The sequence below is a fragment of the Seriola dumerili genome, unplaced genomic scaffold (genome assembly GCF_002260705.1).
Source record: "Seriola dumerili isolate Sdu_G_001 unplaced genomic scaffold, Sdu_1.0 BDQW01000149.1, whole genome shotgun sequence".
NCBI classification, from domain to species: Eukaryota; Metazoa; Chordata; class Actinopteri; order Carangiformes; family Carangidae; genus Seriola; species Seriola dumerili.
In genome coordinates this window covers 12367564-12385904 of record NW_019174404.1, presented here as the reverse complement: position 1 = coordinate 12385904, position 18341 = coordinate 12367564, and the positions used below count along the sequence as shown (strand labels likewise).

Genomic DNA, 18341 nt, shown 5'->3' with positions numbered 1-18341 from the left:
GTCACTCTAGGAGAGGGGAGGGGAGGGGAGGAGGCTGTGTTTTTGGCAGTGGCCCACCCAGTCCTGTCCGGAGGAGCCCAGTGCAGGACTAATGAGCTCAGGCTGGCCTCTTAGGAAACTACTGCTCACCAGGACACACAGGGATCTGTTCTTTTTTTTTCCTCCCACTCTTTCTTTTTTTCACATGCTCTGCTTTTCTTTTACTTCTCCAAAAATCCCTTGCTCTGCAGATTTTTCATCTTTTAATCTCTCACTCCAATCTTCTTTCATTCTCTATGCCACTCTTTCCTCCATGTTGACAACCGCTTCTTTGTCTTGCTTGCATTTCTCTGAAATCCCACAGCTTGAGTAAAAACCATTTGAGTGCATTGAATTTCCTTGGGGTATTACTTTCCTCCCCTGACCTTGAATTTCCAGCTGAGGTACAGTGTTAGCTGATCCAGGGCGATGCCATACCTGGAACCACTCTACGTCTGGCTGGATTCCCTGCGGGCCAGGCAGAGATATTGGTGCTGTCCTTTTAGTTGCAGGAGTTTAGACAGATAGGAGAGCATGTGCCTGACTCAGTTAGCCCTGTGGTCAATCTGTGTCTCCTCAATGCTGTGTCTGGGAGACACGAGGCCAGGATGAGAGTGGATTTTAATTAGAGGACTGTCAAAAAGCTGGATTCAGTTACAACAGAGGGTTCTGTTAGGTGCCAGCACAGCAGAACTGCTCAGACAGCCATTTGTCTCTCATGATACCACTAAAGTAGAGTAGACAACTGGGTTTATCTACCTGCCTCTCTCTGTAAATGATCATCTAATGTAAATGATCAAAACTCTAAACATACAGCACGTGCTGCAGCTTTGACTTAAATGATGGGTGAGCATACTCATAATTGCTTAGCTTTAGTAGCAGAGATGGACATGACTATATCCCAGAGGGCAGTGTTTCAACAGACCTCGCCTGTCATGTCCATGACAGATTGTTTTGTGTTTGGGTATTTACTCTGCCTTCCTGCTGTAACAGCCTGTATGTGTGGTTCCTGACAGTCAAAGAGTCTTGGCTGGTAATTTTTTTTATCTTATGGATTTGCAGTTTTCTGTATAAAAAAACATAAAGGTATGAGAGAGCTCTACTGGTTCTAGATGAAGTGGAGGGCTGAAGCATTATCTTTCATGGCAGGGAAGTATGAGTTGGGCGTTGGAAGAAAAGGCATTTTTAGAGTGAAGAAAGGGTGGGAGTGGTGGCATAGTGTGGCTCTCCCACTGACTTTGTTTACTTTGGCAGACTAAAAGGAGGTTGGTGACCTTTTATGTTACAGTTTCAGCGTGTGATTTCTAAAGGCTTTGAAGCACACCCTCAAAAAATGTCAAGTTAGACATTTCAAATCAATAAGCTTTTTGGTTGGCTATGTCTCTGGAAGAAAACATCACCTTAACAAAAAGTGATTTGTTTATATATATGAACTTTCAGGAATGGTGGTTTTCTAAGTTTAGCTTCAACCTCCAGGTGTTTTTGTTTTTTCCGTCTTTCAGGGCAGCTCAGAAGCTGAACCTGTCCTCCAAGCGGAAGAAGCACCAGCCCTCACTGCTCCACCTACAGGAGCCCTCCATCTACCCCACCAACTTCAGCGGCATCCTGCAGGTCTCGCCGCCCCCCGCCCCGCCATGCCTGCTCCGAGCCGTGTCCAAAGTGAAAGAGAATCCAGGGATGGGAAAGGTGAGAACAGACGCACAGCAGCATATACACAAAAGACTCAAAGCTGAATGCATGACGTTAATGCTTGTAAAATACAGTTAATGCACAACAGATATATATAGACTCCACCCTTGTAAACCCCCATAACCTCTGCCACACCCCCATACACAACCTCACCCCCTCCTACACACACACACACACACACACACACACACACACACACACACACACACACACACACACACACACATACAGATACAGACAGACCCTTATTTGAAAGGGAGAATGCAGAGTGGCGGCACGCTGGTCCAGAGGCAGCGTGCCGTCTGGTCCAGTCCGTGCAGATGCAGCCAGATAAGCCTGTTGGAATGTCATGAATTCACTCAGTTTGTGAGACCAGCATTCCTCTCTTTGAACACAGAAAGTCAGTAAAAGCTATAATTCACAAATCTGCGGTCACGTTAACGGCAGGATTTCTAATTCCATTTTAGGTACCATGTGCGATGATGAAAGTCAGGCTGGCAGCAATAGGACAGTCATTAAACAAAGCTGTATAAACACATCGCTCTTCCTTTGTGGTTTATTGGGTATTGTTTGTCAGAGCTGGCGTCCTGTATTTATAAAGCAGAAGAAGTCCCCTAACAAGATTAGATCCCACCTGGATAGGAAGTGTTCGCTTTTGTTGCCAGGTATCCAGACGGTTTGAGATTTTGCCACATACGGTAAATCTCCCATTGACACGCAGACTTCATAAAAAAAAAAAAAAAAACTGTTATTAACAAGCCTCTTCAAGCCCACACCTGAGGTATACTGTGCATCTGTTCACCTACATTGGCTGGTTTTTAAAGGGGAAATCAAGATTTATGATATCGCTCCAAGCCAATCAGGCCAGATTTTCAGGTTTTCTTATTGTAAATCAAACACATCAGTCAGCTTTCTCAGTTTCTTTCTCCCTGTCTCTTGCTTGTGGAATTACATTTGCACATTTCCAGTAGCTTGCATGGTTTTGACTTTGCCTGTGTCTGTTTCATATCCAAATAATTGGGTGGATGTCTTGTTTCCATCAACCTGTATGTGGGTCACTTCCACCTCTCCACTTTTAACCTAGACATGGCTGTTCAACTAAAGAGTTGAGTGGATGGAGGAATGCCAAGCCACACTAATGGATTTTGTGGGGGATCAAGGGACAGGGAAACAGGGGCCATTAGCACGGAGTCTTAGGTGTGAAAATACTGTAGCCAATCCTCTGTGGCCTCCAGTATCTGATCTCTGCCAACATAAATAAAACTGAGACATTAGCTCGCCTGGTAGCCTCTGTCTGGTAGACAGAGGACCAGCAGTCAAATGTGGAAGCCCAGTTTAAATGTCATAGCAAATGTAATTTACTCAACATATGCACACGTCAGTCAAGATAACTGCCCCCTGTGGAGTATAAAGAGAGTTTGCACTTGGCCTGAGGAATCCAGGATGAATTCATTCACTGAAAGAAAGGAATTTCCAGTGACATTGTTTCAGAGCGGCGGAGCCTGGATCTGCAGCAATATTTATATACTAGTCAGGGGAAGAATGGTCCTTTTGTGTAGGGGTGAAGACAGAGGAGAGTCCCAGGCTGAGCAAAACAGTCATCTGTCAAAAAGGGAAGGGAGTTAGCTGTACTTTAAGGTTTTTATTTCAATGCCTGAGAGGCATCATAGGTACTTTTTCGAGGGGCTTTGAAATGGTTCTGGATTGAGTTTCCTACCACATATACTGAAGGATATAGAAACTGTTCAGTTGATGTAATGCTAGTTGTAACACTAAACACTTGGGGAGTTGACAGGGACTCCAAAGGCCGCTATACATATCCCAAGAGCTGTTTATGTCTCCTGTCCGTCACAGATATATTTCCACAGTGCCTCCACAGGAAAAAAAAAAAAAGTGGTAGTGTATATCTGATCATCAGATTGTAAAGCAATATAGAGTTGTCAGAATTTCAAAAGAAGGTGCTTGTAAATGGAGGTGTCCTAAAGCCTGACACGCACAAGCACAACCACACCCACACAAACCACACACAGTGAATCTGTGCAGCAGGGCAGAGGCAGGAAATTGTGAAATTACTATTGTTTGTGTGAGGTGCCACGATACACAGCTTGGCAGAATGGCTTCACTCCTGTAACCACGGCAATAACATTAGACATGAACAGGCTTGTCAGAGCGGTACCGAATAAACACCTTTAGATATGAGTTGTCATCCTATTTAGTGTTCCATGCGGGCATCATGAACCGTACCGTGACCTGTGGAATGTGTTAAGACTGTAAGCTCACTTTTATGAATGTCTGGCCCCATAATGCAACAGGGTGAGTTTCAAGCTCCTTAATGTGGAGCTGCCAGTTTCCAGGCAATAGACGGGAAAGAGGAGAGGGAGAAGAAGGAAGAGTGAGTAGGTGGGATAAGAAGGAGGGGGGCCATATGCTCCTGCACTCCCATGCTGGTGAGCTGCGCCGGGTCCAGAAAAACAACCCACTGGAGGGATAATCCCCCAGCGTGGCGCTTCACACACATTAATTTCCACCATTTTCTGCTATGACTTTCAATACGCACCTTGCTGCCTTTCACTGACACCATTCAACATTATGCTGACCCATTGAGTTCACCAGTCAATGTGAGACCAAGTGTTTCCATGGCAACCTTCAATGTACATCAACTCTGACATAGTGGACGTGATGTTAATGCACAATGCTGAGCCATGCTCTCAGTTTGGATCCTAACCTATAATCAGAATGCCTAAAGTGCATGTCTCCTCTTTCCTCTGTCAGCGCACTGTAAGTAAAAGATGTTAAGCTTAGAACACAATTTTTTCCCTCTGTGCTAAACCTGAAAAATGCGTTCTTACATCTCTCTGCCGAATCCGTCTGCACATTTCTCCAGTTTTATTTCATGTTTTATGCTATCTCACTTTCTCATCCACCCTTCTTCTTTTTTTTTTTCTTTCTTCTTATCTGTCTCCCATTTTGATTCAGGTGAAAGTGATGATGCGTATCTGTCCGTCTCTGGAGGCTGCAGACTCCTCAGAGTCTCAGTCTTTTTTGAAAGTGGACAGTAGGAAGAAGCAGCTGACCCTCTACGACCCCGCGTCCAGCCCGCACTCCAGTTCAGGACACAGGAGATCTGCCACTGTGGCCGTCCCAAAGATATTCGCCTTCGATGCTGTTTTTACCCAGGATGCCTCACAAGTAAGGAACAGTATGTGTGTTTGCATGTGTATGTTTGTGGGGGTTCAACCTCTCAAGGGCAAAGGGACGTCTTCATGCTGGCAGGGTGTGGCCAGGGGCTTAGAGAAAAATGCTTGTCTTGGGTCAGAGGGCATTCATACCAGTGTGGGCCTAACAGCTGGGCCTCCTAAGCCCTCTGGGGAATGATTTGAATCCACTCCAGTTATATGTAACCTCTCCTTTCATAGAACAGCTATATCTAACCTCAGCCCTCTGCAGCACACAGCAGGCATACCCACTAAGATCAAAGACAAAGGTCAGATACATGTTTACTCCATGGTAATTTAGGAGAACACTAATCTTGTTCTCTCCACAGCTTTAAACAAACAGCACATTTTTTTAACACAATGCTCAGCTCGATGTCGGCCACTGCAAAATAAAAAAGATAAAAACTTGAGGTCAAATATTTTATTTCCCCATGGTGCAGTAAGCTCTAAATAGCTATAGAGCAGAGAAGATTGTCATCACTGTGTGGGATGGTGTTTCCATTGTGGTGAGAGCCTCAGATCTTCTATCGTACCACCTACTTCGAGCAAGTATTCTCCCTAAGTAATCTGCTGTTAGCTGAAGCCTAGATGTTGCTGCTGCAGAGCTGAGGCCAAGCTGCTAGATTGTGCCGCTGGGACAGCACTGCTGGTGGCTAACGGTAACAGCAAGCTGTTCTGCTGTTAGAGGCCTTGTTTGCTATGTGATGTATGGGAAAGGGCCCCAGCTTCAGAAGCCTTGCCCCAGAGGACCCATGCTGAAACAGATTGCAAAAAATGAGCCACACGTTGCAGCACACAAACACACACAATCCCAAGTGATGAAAAACACTGAAACCATTAATGTGATTTGGTGTAACCAATGCCAAATAGCTGTTTGGTTTATATGTTATCAGTTTGGATTTAGCAGTTTCACTTATGCCTGTTTTACAGTATGTCTTGGAGGTGGCTGAATTGTAAAGTGACTGCGAGAGCGTTGTCTCTGTGTGTTTTTCACAGGCTGAGGTGTGCTCAGGGACAGTAGCCGAGGTCATCCAGTCTGTGGTGAACGGTGCAGACGGCTGCATCTTCTGCTTTGGCCAAGTCAAGCTCGGTAAGCTCCTCCACTGGCAAGAGATTAGACATGAGTCTTTGTTAGCCAAAGAAAACTCTCATTGCTCTTTGTTAGCTACACTTGATGTCCACAATTGGCTTAGCGGTGCACTGGGGTGAGTCAAGGAATGGGAGATTGGAGGAAAGGAATGGGTAGTGAGTCTGGGGTAGGGGGGTGAGGGGTAAAGTGCTGCATCCAGGCTTCAGGGCTCAGTCTGTAATTAAAATCTTAGTAATTGGCCTGGCCAGTGCTCTTAGGCTGAAGGGCTTGCTCTCCTCATGCTGCTGCTTCCACCGGCTATAATTCTCCTCAGAATGACTGCTTCTGGAATGGGTCCTTGGATTAGCGTTTGATTTTTATTTGGCATGTACTGGATATTACCTCCGAAACCCCACATCAGCCTTTATTAATTTTTTTCATCAGCACTTGTTTAACACAATAACCCTCAGAAAATATCCAATGTCAGTGTCTAGTCCTTTGTCACCTTCCTGCCCATTCCAGACAGCTTGATTAAAGAAATTATTTTAGTGTGAACATATAGTGAGCCTGTGTTAGCTAGCTTCCAGACACAAGGCAATATTTCCATTTCCATCCCCCTCTCTCTTTCACATATCCCCAGGCAAGACATACACCATGATTGGCAAAGACAGCTCCACTCAGAGCCTAGGCATTGTGCCCTGTGCCATTTCCTGGCTCTTCAAGCTCATCAATGAGCGCAAGGAGAAGACGGGCACGCGCTTCTCTGTCCGAGTGTCTGCGGTGGAAATTTTTGGGAAAGATGAGGAGCTGAAAGACTTGCTGTCTGAGGTGTCAACGGGCAGCCTGCAGGAAGGCCAGTCCCCGGGTATCCACCTGAGAGAGGATCCCATCTGTGGCACTCAGGTTAGAAGCATTCCACCTCCTCCACTTTTTTCTTTGTTCACTGATCCTTTTATTCTCCCTGCAGGTTATAAAGTATTAGTCTGTCTCGGTATTGATCTTTGTCTGTATATGATCTACCTCTTCCTCTACCAAAGATGTTTGACTTTTTCTTGTGAGTGCATGTGTGTGTGTGTGTGTTTTTATCTCCCAGGACTTCCCAGTCAGTCTCGCTCTATCCTATCTGCCTCTGAAATCCTTGCTTTATATTTCCACCAAACCCATCTGTGGTATTGATGGCTTTCTTCTTACCTTTGTATTGACTCTCCTGTCAGCATCCATCAGCATCTATTACCCGTGTGTTAGCGCTAGCCTTCCACAGCACAATAGAAGTATTGTTGGGGGATGGTGGAGGACTCTAGGTTTGAAGGCACTCACAGGTGTTACTGTCAGATGTTGTTTTTTGGGGGGATCTGTATGGACTCTGACTTCAAAGGCTGTGCAGTTCTGTGAGGCTCCTTCATGCTCTTCCTCTCAGAAGCCATGCGTGGGCTCCCTTCATGATGCCCACCCGCCTCTGTCTCTCTCTTCTACCCCCCCCCCCCCCCCCCCCCTCCCCCTTCTGTATCTCACCACCACCATCATCACATTCAGGGCAAGGGAAGTGCCCCTGCCTCCTGCTCCACCATTACCTCTCCTAATTCCCCTCCCTCTGTGTGCATATCTGCTGTTTTAATTGCCCCTGAGACCCAGTCTAATGTGCAAGAAATGTGTGCTGGGGTCCAATTAACTGGCTCCCCTCTCTTTCTCCTTCCTCTCTTCCCCGGTATCCTTTTCACATCTACCCTCATTCTTAAAGACCTATGTGGTCCCCTCCGTACACCCTAACCCTGTTCTCTGTCTCTTCCTCCCCCCTACAGCTCCAGAATCAGAGCGAGCTCCGTGCCCCGACAGCTGAGAAAGCCGCTTTCTTCCTGGACGCAGCCATCGCCGCACGCAGCACCAACAGACCCAATGCAGATGAGGAAGACCGACGCAACTCCCACATGCTGTTCACACTGCACATTTACCAGTACCGCATGGAGAAGAGTGGCAAGGGAGGAAGTTAGTACCGTTCTGTCATAGTGTACCTACAAGTTGTTACCACACATTTGTGCACATCTGTGTGCAACCAGATCAGTATATGATCAGTATAGTTCCTCTCCTAATTATATCTATGTAAAGGTGACCTGTCTTTCACACTGAATAGCTACGAGATGGTTTTGTTGTGAGATAGATGGCAAAAAATTGCACTGTAAGTATGAATGAAAGTCAGTTATTTTAAATGTTAAAGGATGAAGTGGCCCTTGCCTCTGCAAGACAGAAATTGGTTTGTGTGCAAGTTTTATGCTTTGGTCAAGAGCAAATGAATATTTGAAGCCTTACTGACAAGAGTTTGATGTTTTGCTGCTGCTGTAGCAATTACATCAGTCATCCACATAACAATATGTAACCCTGTGATTTTCACAGTGACAGCCAATTCACTCCAGCTGCATTTTAAATCATTAGATTTAAAATGCAGCATATGTGTTTTTGATTGTCAGCGGATTCTTTCATTTTTATGTGTATAACCAGTGGAGCCTCCTTGTTGCTATGAGTTACACAACTGCTGGGAGTTAACCAGTCTGGTTGCAATTTGAATCATTTCAGTGTGGGAATCTGTCTCATAAATAAATCAAACAGCCCTGACAGTCACCGGTCTGGTCTGGGCTGAGCAGTGCCACTCCTGTCATCATGGTTATGTGCGCAAAGAACTGACTTCGGAGAGGGAGTGTCCGTGCTTTACTCACCTGGTTCTTCTTCTGTCGTTGGCACAGTGTCAGGCGGACGGAGCAGGCTGCACCTCATCGACCTGGGAAGCTGTGAAAAGGTCCTGAGTAAAAGCAGAGACGGAGGGGGAGGCTTGTGTCTCTCTCTAAACGCACTGGGAAATGTCATCATGGCTTTAGCAAATGGAGCGAAACATGTACCTTACAGGTAAGAAAACCCCCATTAGTTTTACAGGGTCTTTTACTGTGTTTTAGCTTCTGTCAACTATAAGTAATTGTTTCAGGCAAGTCGCTGCACGGGTCGTCAGTCTTACAGGTTTACTGTGTGACTGTTTATTTAGTTTGTTTAGTTAGCCTCATATAATAGCTTTCACTGGTGTTTCATAAGATTATATTGTGGTTGCTCAGGTATGAAACGATGTATGACTCATCATTTGGGAGTAATTTTCAGCTTAGAGAATTCAAAACGGCTCCTCCTAGAATCATGTCAGCTACCTTTATTGTCATTTTTAAATATTACTGTGCTGTTTGCTAACAGTGATGTAAATGCACCCTGTAGGGACAGCAAACTGACAATGTTGTTGAGGGAGTCCCTTGGCAACATCAACTGCAGAACCACCATGATCGCCCACATCTCTGATTCCCCCGCCAACTATGCTGACTCACTCACCACCATCCAGCTGGCTTCCCGCATCCACCGCATGAGGAAGAAGAAGTCTAAGGTATGCTGGTAAACTGATTAGCACTGATAAATCTGGTTTAACATATGCAATAATAATAAACTGATAAATAACTACTGAAAATCCAGTGACAGCAAATGGAATTAAAATACTTCTAAATAATCTCTGCTCAGTGTTGTTTATTGTTTTAAATGATAAATACAGCGTAATTGTTGTTTAACGTCATTATAAAGTGTTGCTATTACAACAATTACGTTCCTAATGTGCTTGTGCAAGTTTGATTACATTCATCACATTTCATGCCGTGACTTCAGTCCTTAAATTTTTCTTCCTCCTGTAATTTTGGAGCTGTTAAGCAAATGAATGTGTGAATGCTTCTGCAAATGAAAGATTATTAGTGCGGTAACTCAGAGCTAGTTTTTCTCAGCTCCCCAACACATTATCATGTAATCAATACTACTGCCTAAGGAAGTGTGTAATGCATACCCCCGGATTAGGGAAATATATGCTCCAGATAATTAGGTGGAATGACAGCATGTATTTATTTGGTATTGGAACCAGGCATGATTACAATGCAGTCCACATCCAGCCATTCATATTATTGACATTAATTTCTGTGTGATTATTGATGTGCACTTTTAACCTTTAGATAAATATCGACTGGTAATTTCATGGTCCTACAATTTATTTCACTATGAAAGTGCTAATAAATGAATCTACTATAAATTATTAGCGTTAAAATAGTTTTGTAAAATGACAGGATTGTTACATTAATATTTTAAGAAGATAGAATCACATTACTGTCATCTCTTAATGAGATCCTGGGACTAATGTCTTCTTTAATTCTGCTTTGCAGTACGCATCCAGTTCATCTGGAGGGGAGAGTTCTTGTGAGGAAGGGAGGATCCGCCGGCCGCCACACCTTAGGCCCTTCCACCCTCGGACAGTAGCCCTGGACCCTGAGCTGCCCTCTCTGCTCAGTGACCCAGACTACTCCTCCAGTAGTGAACAGTCCTGTGATACTGTCATTTACGTGGGCCCTGGGGGAACTGCAATCTCAGACAGGGAGCTTAGTGACAACGAAGGCCCACCTGCCTTTGTTCCAATCATCCCCTCCCTGAATAGGAAAAAGTCTGCAAAAGAGGGCCCTCTGGACAGAGACCAGTTCTTCAAATGCAACACATTTGCTGAGCTGCAGGAGAGGCTAGAGTGTATAGATGGCAGTGAAGAACCCACTGCCTTTGTTGGAGAGGGCAAGCGAAGCCAGGCTAGCCCCAAGACTGACAAATCTAAGGAGAGCCAAGGCTCTGTTTCACCAAAGACTGTAGCAAATGTTTCTTACAACCAAGAGAGCATCTCACCCAAACAGTCTCCGAAATCTGTCACTACACAACCGTCCTGCAGTCCCAACGCTAAATCTAAACTGGATAATGCCAAGAGGCAATGCGTACCTGCAGAAAGGACACCACCAGAGAATGTCCAAAATGTATGCAGAACCAGTGCTGATGGTGAGAAGGCCTTGGTTTCTGAAAGCTGGGTTAATACAAACAAACTAGCTACTGCTGCAGCACCGAACTCTGAGCCTGTGGTGAGGGAGAAGGTTTACTTCAACAAGAAAGCCTTGCCAAAGCCGGCCCCACCTCCCTCACAACAGAGAGAAAATACAGATAACGAAGAGAGGTCCAGCACCAGGATGCCACCTGTGGGAATGAGCCACCAAGCTGTGAAAAGGAGGGATCCCTGCACTTCCCCTTTGCTCAGAGCTCCAGTGGAGGTGTGTCAGGTGCGCTCTACCTTGAAGGAGAGGTGTCTGGATCGGGACATCCTTAGAGCCACTGTCACCTTGCAGCAGCCTGTGGAGCTGAATGGGGAGGATGAGCTGGTGTTCACTGTGGTGGAGGAGCTGTCTATAGGCAGCATTGTAGATAAGGGTCGGCCATCCAGCATTATCAGCTTCAACAGTGACTGCTCCCTTCAGGCCCTGGCCTCTGGTTCCCGACCTGTCAGCATCATCAGCAGCATCAATGATGAATTTGACGCCTACACATCAGCTGTGGGAGGATCGGAGGTGAACATTGCAGTGGTCACACCCCTTCAGGAGGGAGCAATGGAGTGTATAGATAGCAGGGGTTCATCTATCAGCTCTTGGCTGAGTGAGGTTAGTGTCTGCACCTTGGAGAGTGAAGGGGCTCATTCTACAGACGTCTTTCTTCCTCAGGCTAAGCACATGGGACCAGAGGCCACTTTTTATTTCGATTCCCTGGATATGTTCCATTGTGTATCCTCTCCTAGAGATCCCAAGAACTCCCTAAATGACAGTGGATTTAGTTTTTCCGAACTGGACAGTGATAGTGCTGCCTCAAGTAAACTATCCTTAACAAAGTGCCCCCCATCTCCGGAATCAGCCAAAGGCTCACTCAGATTTGCATCTAAAATAACTAAAGCTCACTCACTTAGTTCCTCCCAACTTCCACAGGGCCCCTCCATAGTCCACTCCAGTCTTCCCAGGAAGATTAAACCTACCTCATCCATCTCTCATAGTAGTAGCAGTAGCAGCAGCAGCAGCAGAGAGCCACCAAGGCAAGAGGCTAAGCAGGAGGATCCTTGGCAGCGCAATGACAACCACTCAGAACCTCAGTTTTCTGACTACAGCAGTACCAGCAGATTTCTCAGAAATCCTCCCAGTGGCATACCTTCCAGCAAAACATCCAACAACAGCAACAGTGTACCTCGCCCACCCAAGGTGCAGGGGTCTACCTCATCCCAGAGGGTGGTCGATGGCTGTGAGAAGTCAGCCAGTAAGAATCCACCCAGCAAAATGCCTCAGCTGAGACGAGGTGCCACCACCCTGGGAACAGTGCCCGTCATCCATTCCTCCGCAGACTACAAGGGAACCCAAGATATTATCACATCTACCACCAGCCTTAAATTCTCCTCTTTGGGGAAAAACAACAAGGCTAACTCACAGAAAGCGAGTAATCTCCCTAAACCTGGTTGCACCTCGCCTCCTCCCCCTCCAGTGAGAAAGTCCAGTCTTGATCATAAGACTAAGACCCTGCTGCCCCAAAGTGCCTTAAAGTCACCATATGGGGAGACAGGAAGGGCTTCGGGAGCAAGGGCAGCTGTATCAGAGGATGAGCTTGAGGTACGTCACAGAGCAGACTCTACCAGTTTCCGAACCTCCAGTCTCAACACAGCCAAAGTTACCTCTAGTCTAAAAGCCAGGGGGGCAAGGGGAGAGGCTGGGCAGCATTATGGCAGTCAAATGTCACTGGAAAGGTGTGAAAGCCTTTCCTTATCGGGTTCCAGAACTGCCCTCAGTCGGGAGAATAGTGGGGCAAGTTTAGGGAGCAGCGGTGGCAAATCCAGCAAGTCCATTCCGAGATTTGGTGTTCCTAATTCATCCAGCTCTCCTATAGCTACCTGCCCATCATCTCCAAGTGGAGGAAATACTAACAAACCTGGTCAGGTAAAAGCGTCTGTGAATCCCAGAACATTAGGAGCAGTCAATGGTAGCAAGGCACGCTCACTGTCAGCCAACAACTCAAAAGGCCTAAGCTCCTCCACCAAATCTTTGGCCTCTCCCATGACCAGAAATGCCAACGCCAACCTCCCTCCATCAGGACGGACATCAGCTCCTCGGACCACTGCTGCTGTTAGCAGTAAGCCTGGGCGAGGAACTATCATGGGCACAAAGCAGGCCATGAGGGCTGCCAACAGCCGTGTGAGCGAACTAGCAACAGGCAACATATCAGGCAAACACATGAGAGGTTCAGGAGATTCAGACAGCGGGAATGACAGCGGGGTGAACGTGAGTGATGACAAATCTCCCATAGCCATGCTGCCCTCTCCATACAGCAAAATCACAGCACCCAGGCGCCCTCAACGCTACAGCAGCGGCCATGGAAGTGACAACAGCAGCGTGTTGAGTGGTGAGCTGCCTCCAGCTATGGGCCGCACAGCTCTGTTCTACCATAGTGGTGGCAGCAGCGGATATGAAAGCATGATCCGTGACAGCGAAGCCACGGGCAGCGCTTCCTCTGCCCACGACTCCATGAGCGAGAGCGGCATGTCAACTACAGGCAGAACGAGGAGCTCCAAGTATCCCAAGAAGAGAGCAAATGGTGAGAAAGTATTTTGGGGTTTTCCATGTAGCAGTGCAGGTATAGGAAATATTCGCAAATATTATATATATATGACACCAGTAATAGTATGTCAGAGTATGTGAGAGTTATCAGACAGTGCTTGCATTCGGAAATGAATGCTCTCTCCCAGGAAATTATCCATGTACGGGTTCCTTACGAATCCATTCTTATTATTTCACAAATTGGTGTTTCATTGGATTTTCTGGCCTCCTGAATCAGCAGCATGCATTATTCACACACATATGGAAAAATGATAATGAATGTTTGAAAAAACGTGACTTCAAACTGTGCGATGATCAGCTAAGATGAATTGAGCATGAGCGGCAGTGACCTGGTTCAGGTTTTTGTAGCCTGGTATATTTAACCATTTGAATTCATGTGTGTCAAACCACGGACTATATAGTAACTCATGAAACCCTTATAAATATGCGATCACCACAACTCGGCTGGCCTGCGTAAAGCCTTGCATCACTTCACATCTCAGAGTGAGACTCATACATATTTACTCACAGAGCCTAGCAAATACTACTACTGTATGTCATCACTGTAACCGGTACCTGTCGGGCTTTGTAGGCTTCCAGAGAAGACGTCTGATCCCCGCACCCCTGCCAGACACCTCTTCCCTGGGGAAGAAGGTGAGTGCGGCAGGGCAGTGGGTGGACTTGCCTCCTATGTCTGGACCGCTGAAGGAACCCTTTGAGATCAAGGTGTATGAGATCGATGATGTGGAACGGCTCCAGAGGCGACGTCAGGAGGAAACCACAGAGGTGAGCGGAGGGTCACTCCTGACTTGTTCTACATGGCGGTTCATCTCGCTGAACTTGTTTCAGATAACGCAATGTCTGGGTCAAGGTCTTGTCAATCCCACTTGCTAATAATATTTTGCATGTGTGACAGTGATGCCATACATGCTCAAGATGTGCCACATTGACTTATGTTGTGGGAATGTCTTAGCTCACTTCTTCCCAGTTTCTTTTTAAAGAACAAGACAGGAATAATATGTCTCAGACGTCTGACCTTCAGTCAGCTCAGTGGCAAATCCTGGAGTTTAAATGTCTGTGCCCAGATTCCCAGAGCTTGGTATTTTGGCAGCTCTCCTCAGGAATGTCAACAGTTCAGGAGGCAATTACTGACGAGGGCTAATTGGTTTGGATATGAGTGATGACTCATCTTACTGCGGGGGGGGGATGAAAAAGAAGATGGTATGAAAAGATTGGTCAGAGAATGTGTGATGTATGCAGCGGCGCCCAACACTGTCCCAAATCAGCTCACTGCTAGCACTCATCAGTGGCTGCCTGATCGCTTTTTATAGCTGGCTCCTCTCCTGTGGATCGTTAACGTCTCCCACAAGTTCAGCGCAGACAGACAGGGATTTGTGAAGAGAAGATATTAAATCAGCTAGATGGTACTTTGATTTACTTTCAATTAAGAAAAAAATGATATTTAATTTCTCTCTCCCAACCATCACTGTCTGATTGACAAGTAATGAATTATGACTTTCCTTCACTGTTTCAAAATTACCATTGGAATCTTGTGCATGTGCATCAGTAGGTTTGCGTCTACAGTGTGTGCATATTTACATACTGTTCACCTACTGAGACTGTATGCTGTCCATATAATAATCTGTCTTGTTCAACATGCTAACGTTTTATCTGTTTTCTCCCATCTTGTCTTCAGCAACCATTCCAGGATGTTGACAAGGTGAGCTCATTTTTCATAGTGACTGAGGTTTAATTCTAAGTGCCTATTACATGACCACAATCACGATCAGGCTAATAAAACATGACCTATAATTGATATGCAAGAACTTTTTCAACACTATATTTTTCAGTTGACTTTCAGTTACTTCAGTCAGCTGAGCTGTTGATGCCACAAAGCGGTCACTGTCATTAATATTCTTTCCTTGTCTCTCAGGGCCTGCTGTATTTTAACAGTAAGCTGAAACTGCTGGAGAGAAGGCAACAGCAAGTGAGGGAACTGAGAGCAAAGCATGAGGTGTTGTTGGAGGAGCTGGAAGACACCAAGACCCGGTTGATGATGGACCCCAGCAAGTGGATAGGAGAGTGTAAGTAACTACTGAAATGTTGTAAATGAAAAGCTGTAAACGTAAGATCCTCTATATCTGGAGACAAACAATTTAACCAAACATTCATTTTCCTTTACGACAGTTGAGGTGGACCAGAATTTGGATAAAGAGTCTCCGGAGTACCTAGAGGCCTTGGCACAGGCCACAGAGGAGCTGGAGTTCTGTGTCAACCTATGCAAGTCCCGTGTCATGATGGTTACCTGCTTTGATATCAGCATGCCGACATCTGGCACTCAGGAGGGACTGCGTGAAGTTGAAGTCTGAGGACGAAAGAAAGTTGAGGTGGAGAAATGAGGAAGTGAGAAGAAGAAGGATGAAGAAATGTAGCAGCCAGTTTATAGTTATCACTGGAATGAAGAACAACCAGAGACAGAGATGAGATGAAAGTGGATCTTTGCATGAAAACAGAGGAAATCTTTACCACCTAACTACAGTGCCTCGTTGTCCAGGACAAGGTTTTAATGACAGAGAAATGAAACGTGAGCACAAATGTTGTTGCCTGAATGGCAAGACAGTGGCCATCATTTACTCAAGAGTCAACAACACCTGGAAGTGCCTTTTTTATTGTTTTGTTTTAAGTCATTATTTTTCATATGGTGCAGGTATCTTAAGCATACCCAAGCAAACCCTGAACATATTGCTTTTATGAAAAATATTTTATATTGCATTGTATAGTGTATTTATATGATTATGTGGTGTGTACAAATATCCTTTTAAGGGAAAAAATAAAGATGAAAAAAGAAAAAGCAATAAGCTAATGTTATTGCGCTCCCAGACTTTGCCTTTTCTCTTGTTTCAAACCTCAGTCAGCATTTTATCCATGTTCATTCAGCCTCTTGCGCCTTATGTTAACTCTCTGGTTCTGTAGTTTTCTAGATTTTCAAACTGGACTGTGTTATCTCATCAAGGACTGCATTTGCTGTTGTCACTCATCGCCTGCCAGCTGGCCTGCGAAAGCTTGCAGGACTGAGTGAACGTTTTCTCCCTCCAGTTGCCTTGATCAAAATGGGTCTCAGTGGATGCACTAAGGTAGAGCAGCAGTTATGTTGGGGGACGAAAGGCTTATTCAAGCTGTGCTTGCCCATGTTTATCTCACTGAAAATGAGAGATTAAGCCAAAACATATCAATCAAAGGGCCACTGTGATGCATGGTGAGCGATTATTCTTGATTCAGCCATTCTCTCTGGTGCCTCAGTATGTGCTCATGCAACCCTGAGAGACTTAACCTTCCCCACACTAGCCTATGAGGATAGCATGATGAATGGTTACACTGATAGCAGTGCTCATCAGTGAGCCTAATTTCTCTGTAAATGGGCTTGGACTGGGAGCTATCTAAACACTGTAAGACAAAGGGGCTCAGATGAGATAGCACAAGTCTACTGGCCTCTTATCCAGTACTTTTTTATGCGCTGCCAAGCCTTGGCTCTATGCATTCCAATACATTTACTGCAACTACTGTAAGAACCTCAACACTGACTTAAGGGCAACAACACTGTTTGGCCTTTTATGTCCCCTACTCTTTTTTTTTTTTTTTTTTTTTTTTAAATAAGCAAGTCAACAAAGTTTGATCCAGTGTCTCAAATAAAGACTCCAGAATTGTTAGTTTCCTGTGAAATGATGCAGTGAATAAGAGCAAACGATTGTGACATTGTTTAGCAAATTCAATCATGATATCAGCTCTTTGTAGCTGCCAGAATGTGCTTGTTATGAATCAAATGGCTGATACAGAGAGAACAAAGATGATCGGTGAAAATGATTGTTACAAAAAACAAACTGGCTTTGTTGTATTTTGGTGTGTTTGATTTCTATATCTATGACAAATATGACTTTGTTTTCTTTCTTTTACAAAGATGTACTCTCTCAGGCCCTCTCTGAAGATGCTGCATGAGATTTTTTAATCATTTTTAAGAATGATTTCTACTCCATTTTTACCATTCTAATTTTTTACAATAACTTCAGTTTTCACTAATGTGGGGTTAGGCTCATAAATTAAATAACTATTACCAAACCAAGACCTTTTTCCAAGAAATTATTATATGTAAGGTCATATTTCATATCAAAACCCATATTTTCGAATATCTTTGTTTTTGTATAGGACTTTCAAACCCTATGTATAAATGTATGATACGGCAGCTTGTGTTTTACTTTTACAGTACCTGTGAATAAAATGGTTCTTCTTACTGATGATTCAGAGTTTTTTCCTTATTCTCATATTCATAATCCTGTTTGATGGCACACCATAGCAAAGAAGAAAGGGCTGACTGTAGTTATAGTTTACAACAGCAGGATCACATGACTGTGCCAACATGAAACTTTCATACTACGACAGTTGAATATAGGTGTTTATGTAGGTCTGTAATTTTCTCGAGAAATACAGTTACATTTTTGTCCATTAATCACTCTAAACCACAGCTGTAAACCACTACCCTCACAATCATATGCCCATTTTACTAAGCATCAGACACACTGGAATAAGAGCTATAACTTACCATTACATATCTTATATCTTTTTAGTGTAAAATATATAAACTCACAAGAATCACATAAGTTTAACAGAAAACATACAGTATATGTGTACTGTAGACAATCAAAAAGTCGAGGAAATGTATTTAGTTAAATAAAAAAGAATAATGCAGAAATGTTTCAGATTCTACGGTGATTTGGCTGAATGACTGTTCAAAATAAGTTTGAACTCTAAATGCTAACTAAATGAACAAGACCCAGTGTTTGCCCTTAAAAAGTCCAACCACAG

General features: G+C 44.7%; 1 protein-coding gene across 1 annotated transcript in view; it reads left to right on the top strand.

Moving 5' to 3' along the window:
• kif26a (kinesin family member 26A) overlaps positions 1-17742 on the top strand; it is a 66481-nt gene extending 48739 nt beyond the window's left edge. The window contains exons 5-16 of the mRNA XM_022750418.1: positions 1521-1704; positions 4684-4896; positions 5919-6012; positions 6632-6894; positions 7791-7974; positions 8727-8886; positions 9238-9400; positions 10215-13482; positions 14077-14270; positions 15181-15204; positions 15418-15568; positions 15672-17742. Of these exons, the coding sequence (XP_022606139.1) occupies positions 1521-1704; positions 4684-4896; positions 5919-6012; positions 6632-6894; positions 7791-7974; positions 8727-8886; positions 9238-9400; positions 10215-13482; positions 14077-14270; positions 15181-15204; positions 15418-15568; positions 15672-15853 (5080 nt within the window). The 3' untranslated portion in view covers positions 15854-17742. The remainder of the gene's footprint in view (positions 1-1520; positions 1705-4683; positions 4897-5918; positions 6013-6631; positions 6895-7790; positions 7975-8726; positions 8887-9237; positions 9401-10214; positions 13483-14076; positions 14271-15180; positions 15205-15417; positions 15569-15671) is intronic.
• The last annotated feature ends 599 nt before the right edge of the window (positions 17743-18341 follow it).